Source organism: Stenella coeruleoalba (assembly GCF_951394435.1).
Source record: "Stenella coeruleoalba genome assembly, chromosome: 6".
Classification (NCBI taxonomy): Eukaryota; Metazoa; Chordata; class Mammalia; order Artiodactyla; family Delphinidae; genus Stenella; species Stenella coeruleoalba.
Window position 1 is genome coordinate 119,838,680 of NC_137151.1, and position 19,393 is coordinate 119,858,072.

A 19,393-nucleotide genomic window follows, 5' to 3' on the forward strand; every position below is an offset into this window, starting at 1 on the left:
CTAGTAAGACACAGGGCTGGATTGTTTCCTTCACTTCAAAGAAAAACAGCAGTTAGGAAGAAAGAATCCTGTTTTTCTGCTCATGTCTTGCCCCACAGCCGGTTACAGAGAGGCTGAGGTAAACGCCTGGCACACTACCAGCACCATTGACTGCCAGTGGGTTAGCAAGGTGGGTTCAGACTTATCTCAATGCAGGCCCTACCCTAGGAGCCAAGAACTCCTGCAACTGGGCTGCTAGCAGGGTCAGGTTCAGTCCCCCCTGCCAAAGGGAACCCACCCCCCCCCCCCATCACCACACGGTCTTAAAAGTTAATACAAGTACTGAATAAGCACTGGCTCTGCCAAGCTGGCAAATGCTAATTCACGTTCCTAGATGGCCGAAGAGTGCACTATGCTTTCAGGTTTAAACCCGGAAGACAGTTGCGGGTTAATGGAGAAGGCCCTGCAGACCCAAAGACCAATCTCACAGGCCCCTTCTTCAAATTCCAGTTTGGGACAGACTGAGCTGCTATGAATGACTTAACTTTTCACATGCTCAGCTAAAACTCTACTCAGCGTTGCTTTAAGACGTAACATACTTTAACTCATGAGTAGCCCTAATGGGCTCCAACTAATTAAACTTTTAATTCTAGAAAAATATAGGCTACCAAGGGTTCATTTCATTATTTTGCTTTTAATTTTTATCAGAGTATAGTTGCTTTACAATGTTGTGTTAGTTTCTACTGTACAGCAAAGTGAATCAGCTATACGTATACATATATCCCCCTTCTTGTGGATTTCCTTCCCATTTAGGTCACCACAGAGCACTGAGTAGAGTTCCCTGAGCTGTAGGCTCTCCAATGGTTCATTTTAGTTTTTAGGTTTGCCTGACGAGAGGATGTCCCTCTGCTGGCTTGATTTTTCTTCCCAGCAGCACCCAAACTTCCAATCTTCCACCCCTTCAAACCAGGTTATTTGTCCTGGTCTGCGCCTTTAGTACTTACAACGGACTTGACTTGGTGAGTGGTGCGTGATATGCACAAGGTTTAGATTCCCTCATCCTGGCAGCAACTCATAACCGGGCCAAAACTAAGCTAATTCAAATCCTTTAGTTTGCCCTCTAGTCTACCAGTACTGGATTTTTGAGTTGGCATTTTCATTCTGTACCATCTTGTGCACCATTTTTCAACTAAATATGTTAATCGCTTGACCTAGGCCTCTCATGTGACCTTTTACTAGAAGTGGAGGGTGGGCAAGGGAATGCTTAACAAGCCAAAATGTCCACGTTCTCATCATAGCGCAAAACCAAAGGCCTTTCTTGTTGGTTTAACCTGAGGGTGCTGGGGGAATTACAAAAGATATCAGGTCCATCGGCTAGACCGGTAGCTTCCTCTCCAGCCTCACAGTCCCAAAGCCTCCGTTTTGGCCCACGCACCCAGCAGGAAGTACACTCATCAGTCTTCGCTCTCGCACCCACCTAAACAAGGCCGGACCAAAGTGCTCCTGGCCCTCTTTCCAAAGCACTTTTTCAGGACACCTGACCCCTCAGGCCTGTTTCTAAGTCGGCTAAGGCCACAGTGGACTTCCAATGAGCCTTTCACGTGACATACACAGGGCTGCAAAAACTTATGGCTGGGATACTTGAAACCAAAGCATAAGCATTTTCACAGGGGGTGGAGATCTGGAGTGGCAGAACTGATTTGCCATTCTCCACTCTCAGTGTATTCCAGGAGAAACACTCTAGGACAGGAAGTACAAGTCTGGCACCAGAGTTTAGGACTTTTAATTTGTCCCAAAGTTGCTAAAGCAAAAATCATAAAACATTCTGCTTTCCTTTATAACCCACCAACGCAAAAAAACAAAAACAAAACCAAAAAACTCCGTAGGAAAAAAATGGTTTTGTACATGGGAGGAAACAATATAAATTCAAAACTTACAGATAAGGGTTAGCTCTATCACTCATCTCTTTAAAAAGTTTATACGAATATCCAGTCAACACCAACAGGGTTATCTCCCTTGAAATGTTATCTATACGGATTTCCAAGTAGACCACAGGGCTGTATACTGTCTTGGAATGTCCTCAGAAGGCTCTGTCATTGAGCAGGTAACAGAGTAAAAACCTCAGAGTCCTTTCTTTCAAATGGAAGAGGGGAAGACAGGGATAGAAGAAACTATTCGAACTTCGTCTTCTTTCCTTGTGGCTTGTGGTCTCCTCCTCCTCCTCCTCTGCCTCCTCGGAAGCCTCCTCGCCCTGCAGGAAGGCAAGCCGTCACTGAAGAGTGGCTGCAAAGCTGCCAGCCATGCCCTCCCCAGCAGGACGAGTGGGGACTGGTGCAGGAACCGGGGCCTGCAGGCTCAGGTCCAGGAGTGCACTGCCACGGCTACCTGGCACACACAGCTGGGTGGCCACCGCGCCCCTTACCTCCAAAGCCTCCCCGGCCTCGGCCTCCAAATCCACCTCGGCCGCCACCTCGGCCTCCTCCTCGGCCACCGAAGCCACCTCGGCCTCCTCCTCGGCCACCGAAGCCACCTTCACCCTTAGGCTTGGCCCAGTCCAAAGTAACTTTGTTTCCATCGATTTCACCATCTTCCATGGCCTCCTTGGCAGCTTTGGCCTCTTCCTCGCTGTTGAAGTCTACAAAACCAAACCTAAAAACACCAAACGAAATCGCCCATTATAAAGCCAACATGTGGAACAAATGCCAAGTTACTCCCACATGTTGGATGGTGACGCTTAGCTGGGGCAAGACCCAGGTGAGGGCAGTTCCCTATGGAAAGCTGAAACAGAATGTCCCACAAAACAGCTGAATACACCTCTGTGAAGACAGAAGGCAACAATGCTAGCTCTGTGAATTGTCTCTTCTTCTCGTGCGAATCCTAAACTGTCACCGATCGACAGAAAGGAGCTCAATGAGAAGACGTCTTAGGTGGGAACTCTCCACCTGGTGGACGCCACACGTTCCCTGCATCTTACTTACCCCTTAGAGGATCCAGTCTCCCGGTCAGTGACTATCCTTGCACGAACAGAGCCGTCAAACGACTCCTTTAATGTCTCTTCTGTAGTATCCTCAGACAGACCTTTGACAAACAGAGTTTTGGATGGCTCTGGGAAAGGAAAAATAAAAATTGTACTTTTTATTAAAGTCACAATTTATGACAGCATGCTGGACTTGCATGTTGCAGTCTAGTATCTGACTACTGGCTAAGAATGCTCATCTTAGCAAAAGGTAGTAGCATTTCACCTCGAGTGTCTGGGTAAAAGCAACTTGGTCAACTAACGTTTAAAGCGAAGGGCTTAGACCAAATGCCATGTCATGTTTACACTGATCACCAGAGCAGTTGAGAATCTTTTATGGAAAACAGGAGAAGCAGCGACCCAAGCAAGTGAAAGTAGTTCTAAACCAGGCAGCTACAAACACCATACAAGAAAGAAACCCCTGGCAAATGTGCTGCTCAGTGTTGACTTCGCTGGATCAGAACTTGACTATCTAGAGGACTTTTCTTGAGATTTCATCAGTTATTTCTCAGATAATCAGTCATCATATCCAGTATCATTTACTCAGCAGCAACAGAAACAAACGTTCTAGATCTGAGGACGCAACCACAAACAACATCCTGTTAATGAAGTTAACTTACGGCTTCTTGCATTAGGTTGTCCCCTGGGTCCTTGCAACTCCAGCCTGATGGCTCTGCCCTCAATTTCCCTTTTATTACATGAATTTAAAGCTTCTTTAGCATCTTCAAATGATGCAAATTCTATAAATGCATACCTGAGGATAAAGAGTCAACATTTAGAGTACGTTACCAAGCACATGGCTCCTCTGATGCCACCAAGCCTTTTTCTTCAAACACTTCAATGGTGCAGCTTCTACTAATGGCCAGAAGAACATGATTTTACCTCAAGATACTCTTAAAAGCCTGTAACTGACAACATAAAGATACTAATTATTTTACCCTTTAGATTTGCCACTTTGGTTCTGGGGCACTTTGATAAACGTTGCCTTCTCAAATACTTCCTGAAGAGTTTCTTCCGTTGCACTATAGGAGAGGTTGCTTAAAACCAGGGTTTTTGATTCACCTACAAATAAAGAGATGTCAAATTAAGACTGAAGCAGTAGTTCCCAACGTCAGTCACAGCTATACATTGTTCTTAAAGAATCTCTGTGCTTGGGAGAGTTAACACACCAATGTTGATACAAGTGGAACCCTACCTGGTACTCAACATATCACGTACCTACTATGTACTGTTACATGCTGCTTCCTTCCACTCCTACTGTTCAGATGTAAGCTGACTACAGCCCTGTGTCTTCCCAGCATATTCGAATTTTTAAATGCACACGATCTAAGTCCTTTACAGTATAAAACATGCAAAGGAAGCTAGATTTATCTGTGTTCTAGTACAAAGATTTCATATAACCCTCATTCAAGACACTCAATTACAAATACAGGTATAACTTGCTGATCTACATCTCCAACCAATTTATCAGTCAACTTTATAAAGGACAAAGATGCAAAGGATTTCTTTTCCCTCCATCAATTCCAGAACCCTGTAGGAAGCCTATAAATTCTTACCAGTCCAAGTGCTATTCTTTCCACCTCTATGGTCTTGACCTTGACCTTTCTCTCCGGTATAGTACAGGGAAATGGATCGCCCATCTATCTCTGTTCCCTGCTTTTCTTCCAAGGTTTTCTCTGCATCAGCTTCTGTCTTAAATTCAATATAAGCAATCCTACAAAAGGAAAAAACATTAAGAACTCACTTGATTTTTAAAACCATATTAATTCTCTAACACAGATGTTTTTTAATCTCAGCAATATGCCCATATTTCAGATAAGTACAATAAAAATGTCCTTTGTTTTATAGTAATTGAAATGTTCAAGGTTTCTGCCATCTTCCACTTTTCAATTTAAACTTTTCTCCCATTACAGAAAGTTTGCCAAACACTTCTAGAAAATTTGTTCACATTAAGTCCACCTCACTACAATAATCAATTATTTCCAAAACATTTACTGTAAGCGAGGCACATGTATAGTATTTTATACATCAGCTCATCTTACGATAAAATCACTATTTTATCACTTAATTTAAAGTACATTATCCCCACTGTACAGATGGGTGACTGACATAGGTTACAGAATAATTAATTTGCCCAAAATCACAAACACAGGAAAATTAAATCAACATTCCTTTTATAAATTAGTAAAGTTCATTAATTTTAATGAAACACTGCAGTAGACACAAAACATACCCTTTACTCTTTCCATCCTTGCTGACTAATCTGATCTCCACAGCATCTTCGAACACTTCTTTTAATTCTTCCTGAGTAACTTTATAAGGAAGATTTTTAGCCAAAAGTGTTCTCGCATCTCGTTCTAGATTAAAAAACACAAAAATGAACTGGATGGCTTAAAAGACGATTCTTCCCCCAAAGATCACCAAAGACTGACCAATGTAAAAGTTCTGTTTAAGAAATAATTTTGAGGGACTTCCCTGGCTGTCCAGTGGTTAAGACTCTGCGTTCCCAACGTAGGGGGCACGGGTTGGATCCCTGGTCAGGGAACTAAGATCCTGCGTGCCACACAGCACAGCCAGAAAAATAAAATAAAAAGGTTAAAAATTAAAAAAAAGAGTTTCTACAAGTAGGAGGCACTCTGCTACTATGGAGATATAGCAGTGGCAAAACAAACTGCTGTCACAGCTGACAACAAACTATGCACTGAATATTTAAAATACGGCTAAATATTATGTTTTATATAGAAGAGATGTTCAGTATTTTTCAATTAAAAATATCATTAAAAAACAAAAAAGTGTAGGGAATTCCCTGGCGGTCCAGTGGTTGGGACTCAGAGCTCCCACTGCAGGGGGGCACGCTTCGATCCCTGGTCGCAGAACTAGCATCCTGCAAGCTGCACGGCATGGCCAAAAAAATTTTTTTTACTTAAAAAAATTAAAAAATAAAAAGATCATAAACACACACTTAAAATGTGACAAGTGCATACAGAGAAGGGTAAAAGATGCAAAAGGAGTAGTTAGGGATCTGCTTGCTCTAGGTCCAGTGAGGAAAGGACTCCATCTTTTTTTTTTTTAGGACTCTATTTATTTAGGTACATCTAACCAATTATTTTTTGATTAAGTCTAGCAAGCAGTGCCAGGCACTGTTGTAAACATTTAACATTCTAATTCATGTAATCCTCACAACATTATGAGGAAGCCAAAGGAAAAAAAGTTAAACTACTTACCCTGGTTTGTCTACATTAGATTAGATACATAGTCATTAACAAGTATCATCATTACCTAAAGCTTTACATACCTTTCTTACTGTCTTTTCCCTTTGGTTTTTCTAGTTTAATTTCATTGCCAAAGACTTTTAAACCAGTGAGTTCCAAGGCTTTTTCCAGGTCTTCAGCAGATTCAAAATCCACATAGCCAAACTTCCTTTAAGGCGAAGAGGACAAAAAAAATTACAGGTGGGAGGAAAAAACAAAAAAACCCACCAAACAAGAGCCACGTAACACATATTCTGGGCAAGCAGCAACACTAATATGACGGTGCAAACAAGGATTAAAAAGCACCTATACAACTAATAAAACTGAGTCAGGCTCTTTTAAGCTGAGGCTACAGAGCAGGATCCAAGTACCAAGACCTGATGCAAGTTCACCTCTGAGATCTTCATTAGTTGCACTGCGCCTTAACAACTGATAGCAGATGACCAAAAAAACGTGTTTAAGCACTAAGATAGGAAAATCCTGTCTGATTAAAAGCATTCACTATTATGGCTTCTCAGGTCTAATAGCTACTTCTAAGATAAGCATCATATCTCATTATTAGAAACTAGACTGTGCTATATCAAAAGTTATGGAAAATTATGGGAATTTCAATTTGGGGGTTTTACAATTTTATAGTCCAATGATTTAATTCATTAATGTCTAATCTTTGACGACTTTAACATACTCACATTAAGGATAATGGGCTAAGGTTCTAAAAGGGGAAGGAAAAAGCATTAGCAGACCCACGAGTATCGTGCAGAACTACAGCATAGCTCCCCCACACTTACCTAGACACACCAATTCTGACATCAACAACTGCAAGATCATTTTTCGCAAAAAGGTCACTGATACCCGTTTTCAATTCAGGAGCAGATTTACTGAAGTTCAGGTTTCCAACAAAGAGATTGAAAGATGTAGTTGGTTCTGTGGCTGTACAAAAAATTTACTCAACTTAGTCTATTTTCCACTATATTTGACTATTAGTCAAATTATTTCTGTACATAGCACATCAGCACATTGCAATATAACATCAGGTTTCAGTATTAAGTCCCTTTGCTGTTCATCACTTGTGCTATTAGGTGTTATTTCCCACCTCCCAATTCTCTAAGTTACCTTCCACTTTCTGTTTCTTGGCTTCGGGAGCTGCTTTTTGTTTGGCCATTTCCTTCTTTCGCTTTCCAGGTGCTTCTTTGACAAGTTCTGGTCAAGATATCAAACAATCTATGTCATCCACAAGTAGCCACACATCCTCAAGCATCTCCTTTAAACAAAGCTCATGCCAATGCACTTCAGAACCTATAACTTGATTACCTTCCTCCTCCTCGTCCTCCTCCTCGTCCTCGTCCTCCTCGTCCTCGTCCTCCTCCTCGTCCTCGTCCTCCTCCTCATCCTCCTCGTCATCTTCCTCATCTTCATCTTCAGCAGTGTTCTTTGCCTTCACAGGAGCAGCTTTTGCTGGACCTTTCTTTCCTTTGGCTGCTGCAGTCTCCATAGCTTCTTCTTCTGAGTCTGAAAGAGAAGCCACCTCGTCAAAAACTCAGAATTATCCCAGTTCTATTCCTAGTCCTAGGAAAAGCCAAAGGAAAATGAATGTAATCTTGTCCATGCCACTGTGCTTAGTTGTTATGGCAAGAATTAACAAATCACTTGGAAGCAAAATTCTACATTGTGAAAAATACAGGATGAGCTGTTTGAAGCATGTTCCTCAGGAGCAGGCAATCATTCACAGGCACCACAGGTACCACTAGTGCAGCACAAGCAGCCCAGAGAAACCCTGGGATGCTGCTTGTCTAACCCACCCCAGGTCATCAGGAGCACAGCATTACCACCCACGCCTCACCCCTAATATATCTTGCAAACAGGAGCCCAAGGACTCCCAACACAATGCCTTACCATCCTCATCATCCTCGTCATCCTCATCGTCGTCTTCACCATCATCCTCGTCATCCTCATCCTCGTCATCCGAGGCAGGAGCAGCAGTTGCTTTCATCACCGCAGGCTCGAATTCATCCTCCTCCTCCTCTTCATCCTCCTCCTCCTCCTCTTCACTGTCATCTTCATCTTCCTCATCACTGTCTTCCTTCTTGGCATTCTTGCCGTTCTTTGCTCCCTTGGCTGGAGCGGCTGCTCCCTTCTTACCAGGGGTTGCTACCAATGCTTTGCCTGGTGTGGCTCCCTTTTTGCCAGGTGTTGCTACTGCTTTGGCAGGTGTAACTGTCTTCTTGGCTGGCGTAGCGGCTGTCTTTTTGCCAGGGGTGACAACTGCTTTCTTTGCCGGTGTGGCAACTGCAACCTTTTTTGTTGGGGAAACCATCATCTTCTTTGCTGGAGTTGTGGTAGCCTTTTTGCCTTTTTTCTGAGGAATAACAACCTTAAGAATAAATAAAAACCAACATAGGCCTGTTTCCAAACTCAAGAGAGCCTTGGTCCCATAAATGAATGCTAAATTCTAGCACTGCCTCTAGATGAAGACCACATGCACTAGATGTTACCAAGTTAAACTACAGGGTCAAGTAACATGTCCTTCTGTACGCTTCAAGTCACAGTTCGGCAGCACACCCTAACACGGACTCTGAAAATAGACTGGATGCCACTGCGTGGGCTTAGGCAAAGTTTTAAAACTTAATTTTAAGCCTCAATAGTTTCCCCATCTGAAAATAACTCAACTTTATACGTTGCTTTAAGGATTGAGTTGATATATGTAATTAAAAGCCTTACACATAGAAAGGACTACCTGCTAAGTGTTATTAAATTATTTGGGGCTCTCACAGTGGGTGGAGGAATAAAGTTCACTGAATGTTCATTCTTAGGACCAAAGAGAAAATGAACATCAAATAGTCAAGCTGTACAGTCAATCGTTGCAAAATTAATACAAAGAGTGAACACATTGGCTTGATAAAAAACTGTCGTTTTATCTACATTTAAGTCACACTCAAAACCACATTTTGTTGACTATTGCTTTTATCAGGTTATGTGTGTCAAAATAAAATATTAAATTCTAAATAAGAAACATGAGCAAATACAGCAATTAGGTGTCTTTGCAGCTAGCCAACAGTAGCTGGGAGTGCTAATTAAGTGCTAACACAACGGGAGGTGGCAACCCTCAATCCACACATTTTAACAGTGTTTAGTATTACCAAGCCCATACAGGATAACAAAGACCAATTAATCCTACTTAGAGACTAGAAGAATCTGTTAAGGCTAACCTCAGACCTAAATACAATGCTCAAAGCTGCCACTCGCAGGACAGTTAACTGTCCAGGCTGTTTCTCCAGCTGGTATGTGGGGCTAATGTGTTCAAAGTGGAAAACTAATAATATATTATTGCATTATATCACACCAAGCCCTGCAGAGGGCACATGAAAACTCCACACTTTTCCTCTCAAGTTCATTACTCTTATGGTATCTTGACAGGTCAATAAAAACTCTGTGAAACGCTGGACCATTACAACAGATCATATATGAATGAATATAATCCTATTTTTTGCCAGTATTTTCAGACATCCAATACCACGTGCTTTTAACTCTCCATTTTGTAGTTTAACACAATTCTGCGTTAAACTATATACAATTACCTCTTCTCCACTGCTATCATCCTCTTCATCTTCTGACATTTCCTCATCTTCACTATCTTCTTCTACCTCCTTCGGGGGAGGAGCCATTTTCTTGGGGTCACCTTGATTTTTACCGGCCTAAAACAGACGCATTACACATTACACCTCCCACATTTCAGGCCATTCTTCAGAGTAAAACGGCAATCATCTCCCTCAGAACCCGCTCTTCATACTGTTAAGTATAATTAACGTAAAAACTACTCTTCATACCAATGGTAACACAGGTGAATTCTCAACTTCCCACATATTTCCTGTCAAGTTCTTCAAAATCCAACCTTAGGATAAAAACGCAACTTCAAGAAAACGGTCTCTCTTCTTGCTGCGTCCTTTAAGCACACCCATTTTAAAAACTATACATCCAGCCAGAATCGAACCTTGCATCGCGGCACAATTTTTCAATAGCGCCTACAGTCGGACCACTGTAACAGCTAACAATCCACGGCCCTTCACCTGGGGAAAACCACCTTAAAAAAGCCTTTGGGGTAAGTTGTGGCACCTAATCCCACCACCCTCGTCTGAATTTAAATTAGGGCAGTCTTAAAAAAAAAACAAATCCACGTCTTAACCTTTAGTCTTCCATTAAGTTTTCCTTTCCCAGGTTATCAACCCCGCCCCTTTCATCCCCGGCAGGGCCACGTGGGGGTAAGTCGCAGGCCACCATGTGCGCGCAGCCCTGCGCAAAAAGCACGCGGCAGGGCCTCCTTCCGGAGCCCACCTGCCGCCCGCCCGGAGCTGAGACCCCGTGGGCTGCCGCTCTCCGCCCCAGGACCCGGGGCCCTCAGCAGGCGCCAGGACCCACGCGGCGCGGCCCACGTGGCGGGCCGCGAGCCGGGGCACATGCGTCAGGAGGCGGGGCTCCGCTCGGGCCCGTCGCAGGAGTTTGGCCTCATCCGTCCGGGGCCCAGCGCCCCCTTCCCGCGCTCAGCCCCCAAGTCCTTCCCCGCCGCATCGACCATCCGCCGCACCTGCCGAAGCTCTTCACGTCGCTACCACACAGCCAAAAGCCGCGAGACCTCCCAGCTAATCGCGCGAGACTTCCCGCACTATGGCGCCCTCGAAGGAGCCCGGGGTGGCGCGCAGGCCCTCCTCCTGGCGGCGCCGCGCGCGCGCTCCTCGGAAAACAGGCCTTGACGTCCGTGCTCGCGCGGGCAAGGCCTCTTACCTTTGCAAGCTTTACCATGATAGCGGCTTAGGACTGCGGAGTGTGTGGCGAGCGAGTGGCGCAGATGAGCCCAGAAGAAGCGAAGCAACGTCGATGGCGGCCGCTGATCGCAGAGCTCGTACGCTTGGCTGCCAGCTAGAGCTCGAGACTGAGGCGAAAGACTGAGCCTGCCCAGTAATCGCCTCTGGAAAGGCGACGACGGCGCCCTCGTGACTCCGCCGCGACCAACCAGAGTTCGCGTCCCTCCCATAAGCCAATCGCGAGCCTCTACCTGAGAACGGCGCGGGGCGGGGCACGGGCAGGAGTGGGCGGGCAGAGGAGGCCAGAGAAGGGGGGAGGGGATTCGTGGCGGCGGCCTAGGGGCGGGACTCGCTTTGTGCAAGGCCAGCGCTGATTGGGCCGTGAGCGCGCGGTTCCCGGAGTGCCTATCCACGGCCCGCGCTCGCGGCGCCTGCGCCGTGGGACGGACATTTTTGGCGCCGCGTGTTCCCTAATTCCCGGGCGGTGGGGAGTGGTGGTGGTTTTCGGCTCCCCAGTGTGTCTGGGTCTTGTCGACTGTGGAGGTCTTGAGTTTCCTGGGAGGCTTCACGCGCGACCCCGGCCCGCACTCCACGCAGAGCCTCCTGGAGGAAGGAAAGATAAGAGTTTGCCTAGTTTCCTAATTAGCCCGAGACCGTCGGGAATTCAGGGTCCACTGCGTTGAGGGACCCCCTTCGTCCCGCCCGCTAACGAACCGGGAGCCAGAAAGTCCCCCTGTCTGCTGGTGACTCCCCCGGCCCACGCGCCTGACGCTGCCTTCTGAGAGCCGCTGATATAGACAGTTGCGTATGTTTGTGAGGTTTACTGTGAGCAGCGCACAAACATAATATTTAATCTCAAGAAACCTCATGCACTAGGTAATTTTACCAGTGGGAAACACCCTGGTGGTCACTGGATGTTACAACTGCGGGATGGGGAGAAGAACTTGGTCAGGCCAACCACAGTGCAGGGCCTTTGGCCACTCAAAAGTTCCCTCTTTGTTATTTGGGACTAAAGCAGCTATTTTAAAATGGTGGCTGCTAAATCAGTGTCACCAGATGGTCTAGGAGTCAATCAAAAGAGTCAAAGAAAAGTTCCCTTGTTGGCGGAAGCACAGAAAATTGCCCTTGCGTTGTGTTTTTGCCAATTATTCAGATGGGTCATTGTGGCAAAACTTAATTGGTGTCAAACTTAACCTAGAGCACTTTCTTCAGTTTTGAGCCTGCCCAGGTAGGATGGTTACATCCTGGGCACCTGGTGCCTGGTACAAAACCAAGATCCCTTCAGCTGTGATGATATTTCCCTAACTGAACTAATGTTCAGAATCACCTCTGGAGTTTCTAATTAAAGAGGTGTGGCATTGGGCCCAGGATTTTTTTTCTTTGTTTTTGGGGTTTTTTTTGTTTTTTTTTTTTTGCGGTACGCGGACCTCTCACTGTTGTGGCCTCTCCCATTGCGGAGCACAGGCTCCGGACGCGCAGGCTCAGTGGCCATGGCTCACAGGCCCAGCAGCTCCGCGGCATGTGGGATCTTCCCGGACCGGGGCACGAACCCGTGTCCCCTGCATCGGCAGGCGGACTCTCAACCACTGTGCCACCAGGGAAGCCCCAGGATTTTGTATTTTAACAAGGGCTGGTGGGGATTCTGCGAGCAATCAAGTTATTTTGCAACTCTTCCTGGAAGGCTCCTGTGACTGAGTGAATAGAAAACTCACAGCTACCCACTGGGGCTCTCTGATCAGGAAGGAAGCTGGGGCCAGTTCTCTGGTCTGCACCCTGCTTTCTGATGATCTGTGGAGAGCACCCTGAGGAGGTTCTCATTTTAAACTCTGGGATGGGGACCAAGGGGACACTTACTGGGTGATGGGGGACGGAAAGAACAGCATAAGCCAAGGCATGGTGGAGTAAGACCCCCGTGTTTGCAAGCAGTTTGGCACAGAGCAAGCTTGGGGCACTCATGGGAAGAGGCTGGAGAGAGCAGTGCATGATCAAGTGACGGGGATGAGTTATAGAAATACTGGCGTGGCTGGCTTGTCATTCAGATCTCAGTTTACATCACCTCTTGAGAGGCCTTTCCCCAACCCTCCAATGAAAAGTGCCGCCCAGAGGCTCCCTACCACATCACCCTAACCGAGTCCTCTGCAGGTGCTTACCACTACCTGGCATTTTTCTTGTCTGTTTACTGTCTGTTTGCTCCTTCCCCAGCCATGAGAACGCAGACTTTGTTCTTTGCTCTATTCCTGGCGCCTCAAGCATTGCCTGACATAAGTAGTGGTGAAAATTATTTGTTGAATGAATGAAGTATTTAGGTAAAAGGAGCAGTGGAGAAAGCCAGTATAGCTTAGTGTTCAAGTGCCTTGCTTTGGAGCCAGCCTGGGACAGAAAAACAGTAATAGCTAATATATAATACTTACGAAGTTACAAGCACTATTCCAGTTCTTTATACATAATATATATATAAATTCATTTACTCTTAGAAAAAAATTGTCACAATTTTACAGAAACTGGGGCATAGATAAGTTAACTTGTCTAGGGTCACACAGCTAGGAACTAGGATTTAAATTGAGACCCTGCTCTGTCATCCCAGTTTCTTTATAAAATGCGTATAATAATAGTACCTGACATTTGGGTTGTTACGAGTATTAAGTGAGATGTGTAATAAGCCCTCAGTATTAGCTATTGTTATTATTGACAGACTTCGTGACTTGAATAGAGAGGGAGAACAGATCATTTATTTCCATTATCTGTTGAGTGTGTGTATGTATGTGGAGTGATACCAGCAGGGCTGCAGGTCTGGGGGGAAGCTCCTGAGTTCAATGTTGGACATGATGCATGCATAAGAAATACCCATCGCTTTAGGCCAGGTGTCCCCAACCCGCAGGGGACCGATACCGGTCTGCGGCCTGTTGGGAACCGGGCCGCACAGCAGGAGGTGAGCAGTGGGTGAATGAGCGAAGCTTCATCTGCCGCTCCCCGTCGCTCCCATCACCTCCTGAACCATCCTCTCTCCCCACCGCATCCCCCCGTCCGTGGAAAAACTGCCTTCCACAGCCAGTCCCTGGTGCCAAAAAGGTTGGGGACCGCTGCTTTAGGCAGCTGGCTCTATGGAGGTGGTCACACAGCTGCAGACACAGATGGCATGAGGGACCAGCCTAGCATAGCAGCCAGAGTGAGGAGAGGAGAAGGCTGGGCAGACCCAGACCCAGTGGTGGAAAACATCTAGGGTGGGAGAAGGCCCAGAGGCAGAAGCCAAGCTAGAAAAGGGGAGTTTTGGAAGCCAAGGAAGAAAGGGTTTCAAGAAAAAAGGAAGAAAGAACAGTATCCAATGCCACAAAAAAGTCAAATAAGGTGAGGCCTGAGAGGGTCTACTGGATTTGGTATTAAAAGATGTTGGAGAATTTGGCAAGTGTGATGGGGAAGAAGCCACACTGCTGCGGATGGAAAAGTGGCAGTGCTAAGTGTAGGGCCCCTGGAGGAAGCACTCCTGGGAGAGGGAGTGGTCGCAGCTCAAGCTTCCCCATAGCTTATAGCCTATGGGGAAGGACCCAGTAGAGGGAGAGTTGGAAGCTTAGAAAAGAAACAAGAGGACAAGATTGAGTGAGGATTCCCAAATGAAGGGGCTACCCCTTGGTCCACACCAATTTGAGACTAAAGGTAAGCGTACCTGTGTAACTAACACAGAAGAGTAAGCCAGAATGTAGGCTCGGGGGTGGGGGTGGGGGGGCGGAGCTTACTGCCAGGACAGCTTAGTGCCTCTTAAGTGCCCAGACAGTGCCTGGTGCATAAAAGATGCTTAGGAAATGTCCATTCAATGAATGGAGTATGGTGTGACAATTACGATAATTCCTGTCTGCTGGTGTCTTCTTTTGGAAGAATAGGGCCCCCCGTGGCCTCAACTCCCTTCTGTACAGACCCCCACCTCCTGCCCCTCTGCTTGGGGTACCCTCTCTGGTTTTGGTTCCACCTCCCGGGGACGACTGTCCCCTGACAGCGCCCAAATCAGGGTCTCTGCAGAGCCTCTTTCCTCCTGGGCTCCAGGCAGCTCCCTTTGGTGTCCTATAGATCTTCAAATTCCAAGCATCACAAACTGAATTCAGCTGCTTCCTCCGCTCTGAACCGCCGTCTTTCATACCTTCTTAAACGAGACACAGCAACTGGCCCTCCCAGTCCAGGGCCGGACACAGTCTTAGACCCGACCGTCCCCCTCAGCCCCCAAGGCAGGGGCTTCCCACAGCCTGGCCCTTGGGAGTCTTTGGAATCGCTCCCCTACTCTTCCCACAGCTTCCTTCTTACTTCGAGCTTCGTCATCCTGCCTAGATTAAGGCAGCAATTCTGAACTGGCCTCCCTGACACCAGTCTTGCCCCCATCTTAATTTATGTGTAACCACATCAGGTTTTTTTTGTTTTATTGGCTGCGCCACGCAGCTTGCAGGATCTTAGTTCCCCGACCAGGGATTGAACCCACACCCTCGGCAATGAAAGCGCGGAGTCCTAACCACTGGACTGCCAGGGAATTCCTGCCACATCAGTTTTTTAAATCTACAGATACAAACACATTCTAATAAATAAAAGATTTCAATGACTTCTCCTACCCGGCAGGGTGAACCCCCAGTGCCGCAGCCCACCAATGAAAGCCCACTTCCTGCTGCAGAGAAGGGGACTAAGGTGAGGCGAGCGAGGCATTTGTCTCAGGAACAAGATCTAAGGGGCACCAGAAACTGAGTGATCAAGATAAGTAGTATTTCAGTGCAGTATTTTTTCATTAACGTGAAAAATACACAATGAACACAAAATCGAATTTTAAAAACCCTCAGGATGAGAATTACTGATATTTCTTTGGCCTCAGCCTCCACTATGGCTTACACAACACTATTATTGATCCTGTGTTCATTTAAAACTTGATATTTTGTTCATCATGAATTTCCTTGTACTACTTTTGGAAAGACTGACATTCTTACAATATTCAGTTTTCTCTCCCGGAATATGTGTTTCATGTTTTGCATTAAAACATTGTATTAATTACTGAGTTTTTGGCCTTCAACTTTGTATCCAAGGCAACTGCCTCACTTGTCTCACCCTAGTCCTGGTTCTGTGCCCAGCTGTGACCTCCAGGCTTCAGGCAACTGAACCACTGGCCTTCCCCTAACGGGCCCTCTGGCCTCTGTCCCACCTGCACCCTCTCCCGTGCTCCTTCCCCTGACTGAGACAACCTCCCCCCACCCCTGGCCTCCTGGTTGACCTTCTGACTCAGCCACCTCTTCCTGGAGACCCCCGTTATCTGCAGACTGGGTTGGAAACTCATTTCTACTTGTAAAGCACCAGCTGTCACAGTGCCTTTGGGTGAGTATGCTTCCATGTCTGTTTTCCTACTCTGCAGTGAGTTTCTTGAGGTCCTGTGGGATTTGTACTTTTAACCCTGGGCTCTGCACAGTGTCAGCGAACAGGTGGTGCTCAATAAATGCTGATTCAGGGACTACCCTGGTGGTCCAGTAGTTAAGAATACGCCTTCCAATGCAGGCGACACGGGTTCGATCTCTGGTCAGGGAACAAAGATCCCATATGCCATGGGGCAACTAAGCCCGCACACCCTCAACTAATGAGCACTCGGGCCACAACTAGAGAGCCCACACGCCACAATGACAGAACCCACGTGCCACAACTAGAGAAAAGCCTGCATGCCACAGCAGAGGATCCTGCATGCCACAACTAAGACCCGGCGCATACAAAAATAAAATAAAATAAATAAATATTAAAAACAAAAGGACATTTGCATTTTATAAATAAATAAATAAATAAATGCTGATTCTGTGAGTGGTGCCCACGTGACTTACAGCTGTTGGAGAAACCCAGGATTAGCCACAGAGAGCTCAGGAATTCTGATGGGTTTCCAGAGACTGTGGAGAACAAGGCAGCCGCTTCCAGGTCCTCCAGTCTAACCCTAGCCCATGGCCACCTTGCCTGAGCTGGGACACCCTGCCTTTCGTGAATCCCCACTGTCCCCCACTGGACCTTCTTCTCTGTTCCTGTCCATCTCTCCAGTTGTCCTCCTGGGTCTAGGAGGGTCAAAGCTGGGTCTAGGGCCCTGCCTTCATGGAAGATTGAAAGAAGGTAAGATTAAAAGTAGTTGAGAGTCTGGACTTCAGCTTTGTAGATTCAGAAACCTGAACTTTTAAAAGATAATTTATACGTCACACCTATCAGGATGGCTGCTATTAAAAAAAAGCCAGGTGAGGGGCTTCCCTGGTGGCGCAGTGGTTAAGAATCCACCTGCCAGTGCAGGGGACGTGGGTTCGAGCCCTGGTCCGGGAAGATCCCACATGCTGCAGAGCACCTGGACCCGTGCGCCACAACTACGGAGCCTGCACTCTAGAGCCCACGATCCACAGCTACTGAGCCCGCGTGCCACAACTACTGAGGTCCGCGCACTTAGAGCCAGTGCTCCACAAGAAGCCACCGCAATGAGAAGCCCGCGCACTGCAACGAAGAGTAGCCCCTGCTCACCGCAACTAGAGAAAGCCCGCGTGCAGCAACGAAGACCCAACGCAGCCCAAAAAAATAAATAAATTTATTTTTAAAAAATAAATAAATTTATTTTTTAAAAATAATATAAATAAATAAATAAAAATTGTAAAAAGCCGGATGTTGGTAAGGATGTGGAGAAATTTAGAACCCTGTGCACTGCTGGTATAAACGAAAATGGTGCAGCTATTACGGAAAACACTATAGTGGTTCCTCAAAAAATTAAAAACAGAACTACTGTGCAATCCAGAAGTAACACTTCTGAGTATATATCCAAAAGAATTGAAAGCAGGGTCTGAAAGACATCGCACGCCCTTGTTCAACAGCCGTGTTTGGCTATTACTCACAATAGCCAAAGGTCCCAGAGATCCATCAATGAGTGAATGGATAAACACGAGGAAAGGAAATTCTAACTCATGCTACGACATGGATGAACCTTGAAGATATTATGCTACGTGAAATAAGTGAGTCACAAAAAAGACACATACTGTATGATTTCACTATATGAGGCACCTAGAGTAGTCAAATTCATAGCGACAGGAAGTAGAATGGTGGTTGCCAGGGGCTGGGAGGAGGGGCAATGCGGAGTTGTTTAATGGGTATAGAGTTTCAGTTTTGCAAGATGAAAAAGTTCTGGAGGTTGCACAACAATGTGAATATACTTAACACTACTGAGCTGTATGCTTAAAAATGTTTAATATGGTAAATTTTATATTATGTTGCCACAATTTTCTAAAAGATTATTTCATTTTTGAATAAGAAATACATCCAAGAAACCAAAAAATATAAAAGAATATACAGTAAAAAGTCTCTTTTGCACTCCTGTCTCCCATTCTCCTGGTTCCTTTTCCTCTACCTGCACAGGTAACTGCTTTTAAAAATGTGTTAACCGTAAAGGACAAAAACCATATACTGTACTGACCTCAATAGATGCAGAAAAAGCATTTCACAAACTCCAATAGCCTTTAATGATAAAACACTCAACAAGAAATAGAAGGGTACTTCCTCAATCTGATAATGGGCATTTACAAAAAACGCACAGCTAACATCATACTCAATAGTGAAAGACTGAAAGTTTTTTCCCTTGAGAATAGGAACTAAACAAAGATGTCTGCTCTTACCACTTCTAGTCAACACTGTACTGGAGGTTATATCCAGGGTGATTTGGGGGAGAAAAAAAGTCATCCAGTTTGGAAAGAGAGAAGTAAAACTATCTCTACGTGCAGATGACATGATCTTATATATAGAAATCCAGTGGGATTCACAAAAAACTATTAGAGCTAATCAAAAGTTCAGCAAGATGGCAGGATACAAGATCCATGTGCAAAAATCAATTATATTTCAATACAATAGCAATGAACAATCAAAAATGGAATTAAGAAAACAATTATGTTAACACTAGCATCAAAAGGAATAAAACACTTAGGAACAAGTTTAACAAGAGTACAAGACTTGTACACTGAAAATTACACTGAAAGAAATCCTGTGTTCATGGATTAGAAAACTTAATTTTGTTAAGATGGCAACATTCCCCAAATTGATCTCAGATTCAACACAATCCCTATCAAAATACCAGCTGCCTGCGTTGTAGAAGTTGACAAGCTGATCCTAAAACTCATATAAAAATTCAAGAGACCCAGAATAGCCAAAACAATCTTGGAAAAGAACAAAGTTGGTAGACACACTTTTTAATTTCAAAACTTACTACAAAGCTACGGTAGTCAAGACTGTGTGGTAGTGGCATAAAAATAGACATACATATCAAAGAAATAGATCTGAAAATCCAGAAATAAACCCATACATTTATAGTCAGTTGATTGTGACAAAGGTGCCAA

The 19,393-nt window shown here is 45.4% G+C and overlaps 1 protein-coding gene across 2 annotated transcripts; it reads right to left on the reverse strand.

Annotated features, from left to right (window-relative positions):
• Positions 1-1,746: 1,746 nt before the first annotated feature.
• On the reverse strand, positions 1,747-11,189 carry NCL (nucleolin). Of its 2 annotated transcripts, none has more exons than XM_079923491.1 (14): positions 11,023-11,189; positions 9,822-9,938; positions 8,140-8,602; positions 7,558-7,755; positions 7,360-7,446; positions 7,035-7,176; positions 6,291-6,415; positions 5,229-5,352; positions 4,552-4,709; positions 3,934-4,057; positions 3,616-3,749; positions 2,958-3,084; positions 2,402-2,628; positions 1,747-2,230 (listed from the first exon to the last, which is right to left on the reverse strand). In XM_079923491.1, exons 1-14 carry the CDS (start codon positions 11,038-11,040, stop codon positions 2,151-2,153), a joined length of 2,124 nt encoding a protein of 707 aa, XP_079779617.1. In that variant the 5' UTR covers positions 11,041-11,189; the 3' UTR covers positions 1,747-2,150. The 2 variants fall into 2 exon arrangements, with proteins under 2 accessions (XP_079779617.1, XP_079779616.1); XM_079923490.1 differs by having other exon boundaries at positions 8,140-8,617.
• Between the last annotated feature and the right edge of the window lie 8,204 nt (positions 11,190-19,393).